General features: G+C 35.0%; 1 protein-coding gene across 1 annotated transcript; it reads left to right on the top strand.

Moving 5' to 3' along the window:
• Window positions 1-389: 389 nt before the first annotated feature.
• On the top strand, window positions 390-13,044 carry slc6a19b (solute carrier family 6 member 19b). Its single transcript, XM_051866571.1, has 12 exons — window positions 390-674; window positions 3,493-3,633; window positions 4,251-4,388; window positions 4,461-4,642; window positions 7,752-7,862; window positions 7,973-8,085; window positions 8,303-8,431; window positions 9,950-10,106; window positions 11,073-11,277; window positions 11,533-11,692; window positions 11,943-12,105; window positions 12,210-13,044. The coding sequence occupies exons 1-12, from the start codon at window positions 476-478 to the stop codon at window positions 12,459-12,461; spliced, it is 1,950 nt and encodes a 649-aa protein (XP_051722531.1). The 5' UTR covers window positions 390-475; the 3' UTR covers window positions 12,462-13,044.
• The last annotated feature ends 82 nt before the right edge of the window (window positions 13,045-13,126 follow it).

Below are 13,126 nucleotides of genomic sequence, written 5' to 3'. Positions count from 1 at the left end.
CGAATGACTCATTGAAAAAGATATAAATATATTATCTGTAATGTGACTTTTTCTACTTTTTGTGTGATGTTGGGACTGTTAAGGATCTTTGACACTGAAGGGTACTGACTTATCTCCGTGTCATAAAGATCATTATCTTTAGCTATTAACCACAAGTGTGGGTATGAAGAGACGTGCATGGAGTGGATGTGCAGGTCATCGAATTCTCAATCTTTGATAAGACATTAATTATTGCCATGCACGCGCAGAGTCTCAGTCACAGCCCTTTTCCACAGTATTCAGCTGACAGGACATTTTCCCCATCTTCAAGACACTCCGTGACTCACTGGTCTGGTGGGATGATGCCAAAGTTCACTACATATACTCAGTCCATCCACTCAGAGAGTTCTTATCTCTGCACAGCTCCTTGCAGTCCACGCCATCAGAGATTCACCCACAGATACCCGCTGCTAACCTGCAGGGAGCCAAGAAGATCATGAAGCTGAAGTTGCCTAACCCAGGCCTGGAGGACCGGATTCTGAGCCACGATGAGCTGGAACGGCTGGAGGTGGAGGAGGCTGGAGACAGACCCAAGTGGGACAACAAAGCTCAGTATATGCTGACCTGCGTGGGCTTCTGTGTGGGTTTGGGCAATGTCTGGCGCTTTCCATACTTGTGTCAGAGCCATGGAGGAGGTGAGTGCTTACTTTCTGAGGGGTTTAATTAGGGTGGATCTGTGCTCTAACCATTTCCCATTCTCAGTGACCTTATAGGCGAGCATTCTTCATGCTATCTCCATGTTTAATGTTCATATTAGTATCTGTTTTGATGGTGTCGAGACAGTGAGTTCATTGCCGTCCCCTTCTTCTGATTCCACTGACCATTCCCAACATTACTGTTTCCAGCACCACATTTCGAATGCATCAATTTTCCTGCTATTGGCCTTTCTTGGTGTCCAGCTCTCACACCCATACAACGTTATGGGAAAATGAGTAAAGTTAAATGTGCTGGGCCAGTTTAATTTGTTGAGTTAAGAAAAACAATGGGAAAAAAGTATAATTCTCCTGTGATGGAATTAATAAACTAGTGAAAGTAAGTAAAGTAGCCTATGTTTTAAGTGAGGTTTTTGCTTTATAGTAGAAGAAAAAATCATTTATATTCATAATTTGTTTTTACATTTGTATTGTCTGTTCATAAGCAGTATACTATAATTTTATACACATATTCATTTTACATGCCTTAGAAAAAAAGTATTATTATTATATAAAAATTAATTATTGCCATCTCAAAAGAACAGAAAAACAGTGTCAGAAAAAATTAATCTTAATTATGTCAGATAACACTTAAGCAAAACATGGTCAGGTCAAAGTGTCTGAATAATTTTTGATCCCAAATTTGTATAAATTTTACTGGTAGTCCACTGTATGACGAATTTTTGGTATAATATGTCACAGTTTACTTTATTTTATTTTCCTCACTTACATAAATGAACTATAGTGTCCTGCACCCACTAGTAAAAATGTATCAAAAATATCAAAAATGTCTGAATAATTTCTGGTTTGACTGTATATATATATATATATATATATACAGTCAAACCAATATATATTATATATATATATATATATATATATATATATATATATATATATATATATATATATGGAGGAGGTAATGATTTTAATAAGGAAAATGAAATCAACTTGGACTTTGTTCAACATCTATTTGCATTTTCTATTCATCAGTTGAAAAAATGCATATAAAAAACTTGCATAACCAACTTGTACCAGTATACCAAGACTAGCAGATTTCAACTTTGTTCTTTTTTATTATATAAACCTCACATTAAAAATGTCCTGGGAACCATTTGGCATATTTTCGTCATTTAGTTTTCTTTAACAGTCCCAACTTTTCAAATGGCTTTTATAAGCAAATTTTATTGTTTTACCCTTGTCACAGACCCAGACTTTCAGTCTTAAACTATATGAAAATCCATCATAAAAAATGAAAAATACAAACGACTAAAATAAGCATAGACCACTTCAAAATTTGTTGTGAAAATTAGGCTACTTACAACTTTTACACAAATCATGTTCCTCAATTGTGGCATTCACCACAACCAGCAGTTTTTTCAAAAGTTAGTGTACTTGTTTACCAGAACAGTGTCAATAAAAAGCACACCAGAGACAAAATATGAGACATTTGACGTGTGAAGTACTGTAAAGAATGAAAAATGGCCAGTCTTTTTTTTTTTTTTTAAATGCATATTTATTTATTTAGGATACATAAATAGGATACAACAAAACTATCCTTAGCAGACAAAATAGTCTTGTGTTTTATATATATTTAAATAATATATAATACTTAATTAGTTAAGAAAAACAATGAAAAAATCCATAATTATCTGTTTTTACTAGTTTGTCAATAAACTGTGAAAGTAATAAAGGTGTGCTTAAATAACATAAAAAATAATGTATATTAATTATAGGGTTAATTCAGGGTTAATTTGAAGAAGATCCTGCATTAATTTATTATTGTTTTACAGTATAGTTACAATAACTATAGTGACTTTGCTCTTTGATATGGCTATAAACTATGATTACTCTGGAATAAATTTGTGTAATGGATTTTCTTTTTATGAGATGCTATCAAAACTTAGGCTCTTAAAGCGTCATATTAGTTTTCAATGGTTTCCTGTAAGTGCAATAAATGTAACTTTTTTATCACATACCTCAGCTTAAGGTTAACTACACAGAATGGTAAGATCACTTCAAGTGAGAAAACCTCCAAGGGTCACAGCGTCGCAGCCAACCATTAACTCAACTACGGTGAAAATGGCTGACAGTGGCATCTGTTCTGGATATGACTTTGCTCCTTTAAGTATCAAAAAAAAAAAAAGGGGGGGGGGGGGCTTAATGGAAATTTACAACAGAATGAGTAATTATATATTATATTTAACATAGATTTTATAAGATCTGTTAAGGCAGTCTTAATTAAAATTTGCAAATTAAAGTTACCATGAAATCAAAATGGTCAGTTCTTATGTTTTATGGAACATGATTTATCTGTGCAGATCATCATTTTTTAAATGTGCCCTTGTAATTTTTAATCAAAATAACGTCCCCCCTCCCTTCTTCAATGACATCTCTTCTCTTCTCTGAGTCTGATGACATGTTTACTGGCACGAGGGCGGCACAACCTGTCACTCACATGAGATCACAATGATCAGTCAATTCCCCATGGACAAAATCAAGTCCCGCCATAGATTTTTTAATGTTCGAGAAGCTGTTTCACTCGGATAAACGTCACAATAGGGTTTACAACTTCCATTTTTCCATTGTGCCGACTTTAAGGTTTTTGTAAATGGAGAAAAAACCACATATATAAGATTATATATACCACTAAATAATGAGAGATTAGTTTGTATTTGTGATTGTGACACATTATAGCAGTGAACACAAAACCACTAGATCAATGACATGCTGAATGAAAATAAAAGACCTTTTCTTTCAGGGGCCTTCATGATTCCCTTCTTAATCCTGCTGGTTTTTGAGGGAATCCCTCTTCTTCATCTGGAGTTTGCCATCGGTCAGCGGCTAAGGAAAAGCAGCATGGGGGTGTGGAAAACTATTAACCCCTACATGCTTGGAGTTGGTGAGCGAAATATAGCATTTAATATAATAAAAAATTAGAGTTACGTTACTAATTTCAATACCACTTGAGCAAAAGTCTTACCCCCAGCTTAAGCCTAGTAAATCAAATAATGTTAACTATAATTAAAACCTAAAGTTAAAGTCTAGTTGCACTAGATGTGCTGGTTTCGGCCTCATCACCGTCATATCCTCATCTCAAATATAAAACACCTGCAATTCACGACTACCTGCTAATGCACTCACATTCACGTAAAGTAGCCTTGTTGACAAGTTTGGTTGAGTAAGGGCAAAACAAGATATAGTACCTTCAATGCCCTGTAGATGGCGATATTGCTTCATTTGTAACATAAATAAACTGCTGCAGAAAAAGTTAGGTGTCATGCAAAATGTAATGTGTAACTGCATTAATCATTACAAATGTAGCCTATTATAGTAAAGAGTATATACTAATTCAAAAATGTAGTCAAATAGAGAGGTTGCTAATATCCTTGCTACTACAAGTACAAACTAGCCAAAAAGATACTTAAGTACAGTAACTATAATTACATTTACGGAAATACTTCACACAACTGCATGTTAGTTCCTGTGTATAAGCTAACAACATGTTCTGTTTCACAGGTATTGCGTCTATGTGTGTGTCCTTTCTGGTCAGTCTGTACTATAACACCATCATAGCCTGGGTCATGTGGTACTTCTTCAACTCCTTCCAGGACCCCCTGCCTTGGAGCCAGTGTCCCATCAATGAAAACAGGACAGGTATGTGAACACCCTAGGAGAAACTAAAAGTGCTATTTTGTTCAAAATTTAATTACTGTTCTTTGTTGGTAGGACTAATTTCTGAGTGTGAGAAGAGCTCACCTGTGGATTATTTCTGGTATCGTAAGACTCTCAACACTTCTGCAGCCATAGATGAGACAGGGGGTCTGCAATGGTGGATGATCCTCTGTCTGATCTCAGCCTGGGGAGTGCTGTACGTCTGCTGCATACGTGGAATCGAAACCACTGGAAAGGTAGAGCTGCTCAAATAACAGCACTGATGTAAAACAAGAGTATTTTACACTCTGAATCAGATTTCCAATATTTTTCAGAATTATGGCATGTCCAATGTTTTTGTTAACCTGCTAATCCAGGGTTTCCCAAATGGGATTTTGTGAAAGAACTGCAGGGGGTTTGTGAGTTGATGAAATTTACATCTCTGCATGTGCAGTGAGTTAAATGTGCATTTTGGGAACTCAGGGGCCTTTTACACAACATCGTTTTCAACTAAAAACAGAAAACTTTTCATGTGTTTTGGCCGTTCATTCACACGACAATGTCGTTTTGGGGGCCTGAAAATGCAAGCTTTTGAAAACAGATTTCAAAGTACAAGTTTTTAAAAAACGATAACGTTATTGTCTCCGTGTAAACAAAAAAACGCAAATTTATGAAAATGGTGACAACATGCGCATGCGTATAGAGTACCTCAGGGATGACGTGTTTTTGTAGGCCAACCCAGAAGTTAGCAGCGCACGGGTTCCCTCAATTGAAAGCCTATGCATTTTTCCCATAGACTTTTGGAAAAATCGCAAAAAATAAGCTCTGTGTTTAACAAAGGGTTATGACACTTACACGTTTTGTCTATCAAGATAATCTTCACAAGTTAACACAACATTTATGCATTTTGAAGCCTAAATAAAGTCGTCAGATATAAAAAGCTAACAGTAGGCTATAAACACAGCACACCATGGTCGCGGATCAACGTCACCACCACCAAGCTTCCTCAAACTTTATTTAAAAATAACTTTATTTAAAAACATGCTCGCTGATTTTGATCTGTGCTGTGTATGAATACTGATCCACTTTTTCATGAGAAATACTGTCCAAATGTCCTGTTTGTCATGATGACGTCTAAAGTCCCCGCCAAAGGAAGTAGTCCCTTTTAGCAACTTGTTAGCAACCGCCATTTTTAAGACACAATAAAGGTTTAAAAAATCTCAAGCGGGTTATAACTGGTGTGTTTTTATGTTATAGATCAAAACGTGAAAATATTTAGAGGCTTTGTTAACCACAGACCTTATTTCAGGCGATTTAGCAAAAACCCATTCAAAAAACCCATAGACTTTAGGGCGATGGAACCGGAAGTCCTAAAATGCTAACTCACTTCCGAGTTTTGTATACAAAAACACGTCATCTCTGAGGTACTCTATTACGTGTTCAGTAGGCATGTAGTGTTTCTTTACAAAGTGACGTCGCCAACTACTGCCCTGGCATGCATTATACAGCGCTTTTAATTGTTTTCCCGAATCCATGTGAACGAGAATCGTTTTGACAACGTCGTCTGTACGTGAAAAACACAAAGGAAAAACTTTTCAGATTTTAGTACATTGTTGTCGTGTAAACGTACCCTTAATGTGCGCTAGGTTCACTTTATTTACACATTCACACATTTTCGAATAAACAAAATAAAATAAAAAGTAAAAGAATAAAAGCTCTAATATTTTAACGTTTGAAAGTAAAGAATTTAAGACATAAATATTAGTACTGTTACTAAATCATCTCCTTGGAATTATAAGGTTCTATCTGCATTCTGAGCAGTTTTGAGATATTGAGCTTCAAAGTTTTTGCATTCCATTCAACTTTGTAGATAGAACCTTTTTGTTTTCTAAATAAAACGTCCCAAAATGTACACATTAAAAAAAAAAAAAAAAAAAAAAAAAAAAAAATCACATAATCTAAAAAAGTTGTCACAGAATAAGAATATGTGAATAACTCAATTTTGACAAAAATGTCAGATAGAACCTTTTAATTCCAAGGGGACGAAATATTGTCACGTTCTGTAGTGTGGCTTTCCAACACGCACGACTTAGTTAATAAATACAAATAGTCTTTAATGAACAAGGAGAATACTCGTACTCATAGGAGAATAACTAAGCCATACACACTATAACAAAAGACAATAACCAACAGGGAACAAATTAAATGTAGGTCTACTGTATATATACAGAGAATATACAAAAGCAACTAAACTAAACACAGGTGATGCTAATCAGTAACTATGGTAACTAATAGAGAGAACTAAACTGCAATGAAACACAAGAAACAAAAACACACACACAAAAAAAAAACCCTGACAAATATTAGTCATATAATTATCAAATATTATTTTTTAATTTGAATTTACAACTGTAATTTACATCAGTAATATTTGTATCTTCATTTTTATAATTACAGTTAAAATATATTAACATATAATGATAATAAGCACTACAGTATATGCATGCAGCCCTATATATAATATATAATTGTGACGAGTAGGGCGGGGCAAGAGCCATGAGGGAACAGCACGAGGCCGGTGACGCGTTGCACCAGTCTCGTATCTCTCACGGAGGAGCTCCGGAAGCATAAAAGAAGGAGGCGGGATCCGGCGAACGTTTAACAAACTTTAATACAAAATAAATATACAAAACAAAAGTAAAATGCTGGCAGTCCCTCACGGCCGACTGCTGGCCACATGCTTCCGGAGCTCCTCAGTGAGAGATACGAGACCGGTGCAACGCAGCCAGCCTCGTGCCATTCCCTCACAGCTCTCGCCCCGCCCTGCTTATCACAATAATATAATATAATATAATATAATATAATATAATCAACATTAAAAAAAGAAATATTTTAACATGCGAATGTGATGTTAATGTATTGGAATGTGAAGTCTCAGGCGTGCTTCAAGCATATATTTTAAATCTAAGGCATTTGACTGAAAAGATTTATAATCATTAGCGCTCAAGTAAGATAGATCTAACAGTAAAACAGCAATCAATACAGTTGTCAAAGGTTATATCTTTTTATATCATGAGAATGCTATAAATGAATGTTGAAATAAAAGAATAAAGATTACTGTGATGTATCAAAAACACGAAGGACACACGCTTGTAAAAACGTCAACACAGAACAGTTTTACAGCTTTACAACTCTTGTGAACAATTAAGCAGATGGATTTGTTTCAACCTTTGCAATAAAAAGGTTTATAATTCCAGAATGTCCAAAGTGTTTATCTCTAAATCAAGAGCCACACAATTTAAAGTTTGAACTCACTGTACCATACCCAAAGTATTTATCATCAGATTTTATTTCCTCTCTTCATAGGCTGTTTATGTGACGTCTACGTTGCCGTACTTAGTTCTTACGATCTTCCTGATCAGAGGACTGACTCTGAAAGGATCCGTTGATGGCATTAAGTTCCTCTTCACTCCAGATGTGAGTGCCAAAGTCAAACTAATTCGAAAGAGATTTACTTTCATAACATGAAAAGTTTTACCACATTCAGTACTATCATAAAAAAAACTAAATTGTGTGCTCGTTTGCAGATAAATGAGTTAGCAAACCCCACTACATGGTTGGATGCAGGTGCACAAGTGTTTTATTCGTTTTCTCTAGCTTTTGGAGGTCTCATCTCTTTCTCCAGCTATAACTCTGTGCAGTAAGTTCTTTGTTTTAGCGTTTTTCTGTGACTAAATACATATACAAATATAATTTTTGATTGTTTTTTTGTAGAATAAAGCTATTCATTGTGGTGTAAATTAACATATTTGTCTATGGGAGGTTTATTCTTACAGTAAACTTATGAGCCACAATCAAGGTTCTGTACACATACCTCAATGATTAACAATCTAATAATTATTCTCTCTTTCCATCAGCAATAACTGTGAGCAAGATGCGGTAATCATCTCCATCATTAATGCCTTTACCTCAATCTACGCAGCCACTGTCATCTACACCATCATTGGTTTCAGAGCTACAGAGAGATTTGATGACTGTTTAGATGGGTAAGTGTTTATTAGTGTTATAACATTATCATCTGACCTTCTGTTTGAGGAAAAAGTGATTCATGAAAATTCCACAGATACGGATAAGTGTAAAGACGCTCACTTGAGTGACTCATTTGTTGTTATGAAGGGGCATATTATCAAAAGATTATTATCTCTTGGCACTGTTTTTGTTTTTTTTTTAACCTTAGTTAATGCAATGAACTAACATGTGAATATGAATAACTAATGGGTCATTCCTACAGTTTGGTGGATTTTGGACTAAGCAGGTTTGTTAAAAATCTATTTTTAAAATTAAATTATCAGAGGAAGAAAATTTGTCTATCAGAAAATGCACTGGTCAAGCTCAGGCCTCAAGCTCAAGTATAACCTAATAATCCTGACCAAATATTTTACATGTGGTATAGGAAATTTGTCCATCCCGTTACATGACATTTTTACAATGCGAAATGTAACAGGTTGGAGTTTTTAAGCTAATGAAGCACATTACTAGCTAGGGGAAGAACAACATGCTAGCAGAAGATTTAAAAGTTAGAGTAAAGAGTTAAAGTTAATGAGATAATTAAGCGATTGATTAAGTGATGAATGAGCATTACTGATGAAGACCTACTGTTAACAAGCAGAATCACTGAAGAAAAGATAATCATCCTCTACTGAGATCTTGAGAGATATAATGTATTATATCTTCAGTTGATTTCATCTAAGACTGTGGCTGAAGTCAGTTATAGTTCTTGTGTTTCTCTTTTCTTTAGTGATTCTGCTTGTTAACCGCAGGTGTTCATCACTAACGCTCAATCATCACTTAATTATCTAATTAACTTTAACTCTGGTTAAGTGTTACTTTAACACTATTTAGAGAGGGACCATATGTACTCCAAGCAGAGTTGATTTAACTCTGGTGATTTTGCTGTGTACTTTGTTATTGGAGTTGCTTTCCCTCCAAGGATATGTTGTCACTTCTAGCAGGTCATGTGATGTAGGGCATATGCTTAACATTTTAAAGGGCTAGTAGGACCAATGTAACAAGGTGGATTGAAGTTTTAGAGACAAACTTATTTAGTGGTTTTACACATTCAAAAAATTGTATTTTATGTCAAGAGAATAAGTATACTAATACTCAGAATGGCTAATTTATTATTTTTAGGTACTAATCATTATGATTTTTTTGTTAATGGGATATTTCTATGCATGGAAAACTATGTGGCATGAAAGTTGATTAATATTTTATGTAAAATATGCAGTATTTTTTTATGGGGACATAAAATCCACCAAACTGTAGTAATGACCCTAATATAAACTAACTATGAACACCACTTTTACAGCATTAGTTAAGCTTGGTTTATGTTATTTATACATATACTAATATCTTATATTTAACATGTAATATCAGTTAATTAACTAACACCAAGATTAATAAATGTTGTTACATCACCTAATGCATTAACTTTTGTTAAAATTTTAAATCTTATTGTAAAGTGTTTTAATGTATTTAGCACTCATCTTACCTCTATAATGCAGGAACATCTTGACTCTTCTGAACACATTTGACCTGCCAGAGGCAAACATCAATCAGAGCAACTATCAAGAGGTTCTCCAGAGCCTTAATACTACAAACCCTGACATCATCAGCAGCCTCGCCCTTAAGACCTGTGATCTAAACAACTTCCTCAGTGAGGTACAGTATAGGGATGGCTGATGCCACTTTATTTATTCCAATATCAAGTACTTCCAAGACAAATTTATATTAATATATATATGATATTTTAAAAGTTCCTAATTTTGTTTTGGAGATATCCTACTATACAATAGTTTTACATGCATCCAAGGTTAAAAAAAAAAAAAAAAAAAAAAACACGTTGCAGCATCACCTCTTTTCTCACAGTGTCTGAAACAGTTTAATAAAGAATTCAGTCTCTCTCTAAACCCCTCCTTTCCAAGAGCCTGCTCTGTTCTGATTGGTCAGATTACCTAGTCTGTTATGATTGGTCTTCCACTAACAGTGCGTATCAGAAATAAATGCTCATTACCATTATCAGCTCTGGAGGCTTCCTCAGTGTTTGTGAAATGAACAGTTACAATGGTGTCAGTTTTACCATATCAATTAGAGCCCGAGTCTTCATCCTTTGGAATTGCATGGAAAGTGGATTTGCTTTCACAGTGCAGAAAACACTGTCTTCTTGACACATCACCAACACAAACCAAGATCTTCCAGGCCTCAGCTACAAATACAGTGTTTGAGGACGGGTCAAAGTAGACTTTGTTTGCAGGCAGCCAATGAAGACCATAGGCTGGCATTATGCAAATTTGTTACAAACCTACATAGGTTTGTGCAGAAAAGTAAGGCTGGAATTACTGACGACTCATTTCAGGCAGTTCAGAATCGGTTCTTTCTTTTGAGAGACAATAACTCAATTTATCATGCACTTTGATCTTCGAAACTTTGCAGACCTTTTACATTCACAAACATTACATGCTACATGAAAGGTAATATCTGAAAAAAGAATAATAGGAGCACTTTAATGGCAAAAAAAAAAAAAAAAAAAGATTATGCAGAATTGTGTTATGAATTTCATTATTCATCCAAGGATTTAATACATAATTGTGGGATTGAAATAAACCAGTAATTTTCACACTTTCACAGGGTGTGGAAGGAACAGGTCTGGCCTTCATTGTGTTCACTGAGGCCATCACTAAGATGCCACTGTCTCCGCTCTGGTCCGTCCTGTTCTTCATCATGCTCTTCTGCCTCGGCCTGTCCTCCATGTTTGGCAACATTGAGGGTGTTCTGGTTCCACTGCAAGATCTGAAGGTCTTTCCCAAAAGCTGGCCCAAAGAGGTCATTTCAGGTAGATGTTTGGCTCCCCAAAGAATCTTTCAGTGATCTGTTCTTAAAAGATTTTTTTTTCTTTGTGTGAAGAACATTTTGTTCATCTAATGAAACTTTTTCCACTATAAAGAACCTTTTGTGCAATGGAAAGGTTCCATAAATGTTAAAGGGTTAGTTCACCCAAAAAATGAAAATTCTGTCATTAATTACTCACCCTCATGTCGTTCCAAACCTGTAAGGCTTTTGTTCATCCTCACTCTATTGTTGACGACAGGGGTGACGTGCTTGGTCTGCTGCCTGGTTGGGCTTATATTTGTACAGGGCTCAGGAAACTACTGGCTAGCTCTGTTCGACAGCTTTGCCGGCTCAATTCCTCTCCTCATCATTGCTTTTTCTGAGATGATTGGAGTTGTGTACGTCTATGGGATAGACAGGTAGGTCAGAGCCTAGTACTTTTGCAGTTAAACGGTTTTTAACTCTTACAGCACTTCTCGAACGAGACAATGAGAACTGGTTATAGGACCTAAACAAGTTAAAGAAGATAAATTGTTTTACAGTGTAGAACAGTATCAGCAATTCACGAATGTTTTCACAGCAACTAGACAATGAGTTTATGACTTTGTTGTTTAGATAAAGCTCACTGAAATCAGCCACAAAATAATGGTATCTCTTGTTTATGAACAGGTTCAATAAAGACCTGATATTCATGATTGGACACAAGCCTAACATCTTCTGGCAAGCCACATGGAGAGTCATTAGTCCCCTCATCATGTTAGCCATTTTCATTTTCTACTTTTCCACCACCGTCACCAAGGAAATCTTCTACAGTGCCTGGGACCCTGAATCGGTGAACTACAAGTTTATCAAACGTTTAACATAAGCTGATTCTTGTTACAAAAACTGGAAGCACTACTTTGGGAATTAATTAAATAATATTGTTCTCATTTATAGGAAAATTTCCCAACCCTAGAAAAGAAGCCATATCCATCTTGGATCTATGTAATAATCTTTCTCCTGGCTGGGATCCCTACTTTGGCTGTACCCGGCACTGCTGTTTTCAGAGCCATACAAGACCACTGCTGCAAAAAACATCCCAGCGCCTCAGTTCAAGAACTTAATTCTGTGTCTTACAAAGTTCATATGCAGGATGAAGAAATCAAGTCTCAAAATTCACAGAAATCTGACCAAAAGTTCTACAGTTGATTTCCAATTTAAAGTTCTATATAGTTTTAAAGGAATATGCATACATTCAGAGATTAAATAACTGCCTTTTCTGGAACTGCTGGAATATAATTTTTGCCCTTCAAAATATTTGTCTATTTGTTAAAATGTCATAAGTGGTTCCAGCTTTTGTGTTCAGTTTCCAAATTTCCATAAAACAACCACATTTACCAGCTGTGGATAAAATTAAGAAATTAATTAAGAGCCTGCTGAATTGAAGTATATATTTGCTCATTATATTAGTAATATATAATTTGAAATACATGTAATTTTACATACATTTCACTATTACAAAATAAAAAAGTGTTATAAGAGAAAATAATGATATAAAATTTGGGAGTGGCATATGGCAGGCAATTATTTGTTTTTATAGATCAGTCAGTGTATTTATTTTTTTATAACAAATAATGGCATTTCATTTGAATTTTGACTATAGAGAAACTATAGAGTATTTTTTTAAATATTTGATCCAATTTTTCCCCATTACAGATGTTCTGCTATGAATTTGAGAGGATTTTGCCAATGTTTCTTGCAAGTGCATTAAATATTTATCTATAATAATAAATACGCCTACTTGCCTCATTGAATAATTTTCTCATAATCATTTATAATAATTATTCATACTTGTCAGAATCAGCTATTAGCCA

The sequence above is a fragment of the Ctenopharyngodon idella genome, chromosome 16, assembly GCF_019924925.1.
Source record: "Ctenopharyngodon idella isolate HZGC_01 chromosome 16, HZGC01, whole genome shotgun sequence".
Classification (NCBI taxonomy): Eukaryota; Metazoa; Chordata; class Actinopteri; order Cypriniformes; family Xenocyprididae; genus Ctenopharyngodon; species Ctenopharyngodon idella.
The sequence above is the reverse complement of the archived record's forward strand: the minus strand, read 5'-3'. Positions and strand labels throughout refer to the sequence as shown.

Excerpts from the sequence above, each read along its gene's own strand:
- slc6a19b (XM_051866571.1), top strand. The coding sequence starts at position 476 with ATGAAGCTGAAGTTGCCTAACCCAGGCCTGGAGGACCGGATTCTGAGC. Across the intron at positions 3,634-4,250 it reads CCCCTACATGCTTGGAGTTG|GTATTGCGTCTATGTGTGTG; the intron begins GTGAGCGAAATA and ends TCTGTTTCACAG. Across the intron at positions 7,863-7,972 it reads AGTTCCTCTTCACTCCAGAT|ATAAATGAGTTAGCAAACCC; the intron begins GTGAGTGCCAAA and ends GCTCGTTTGCAG.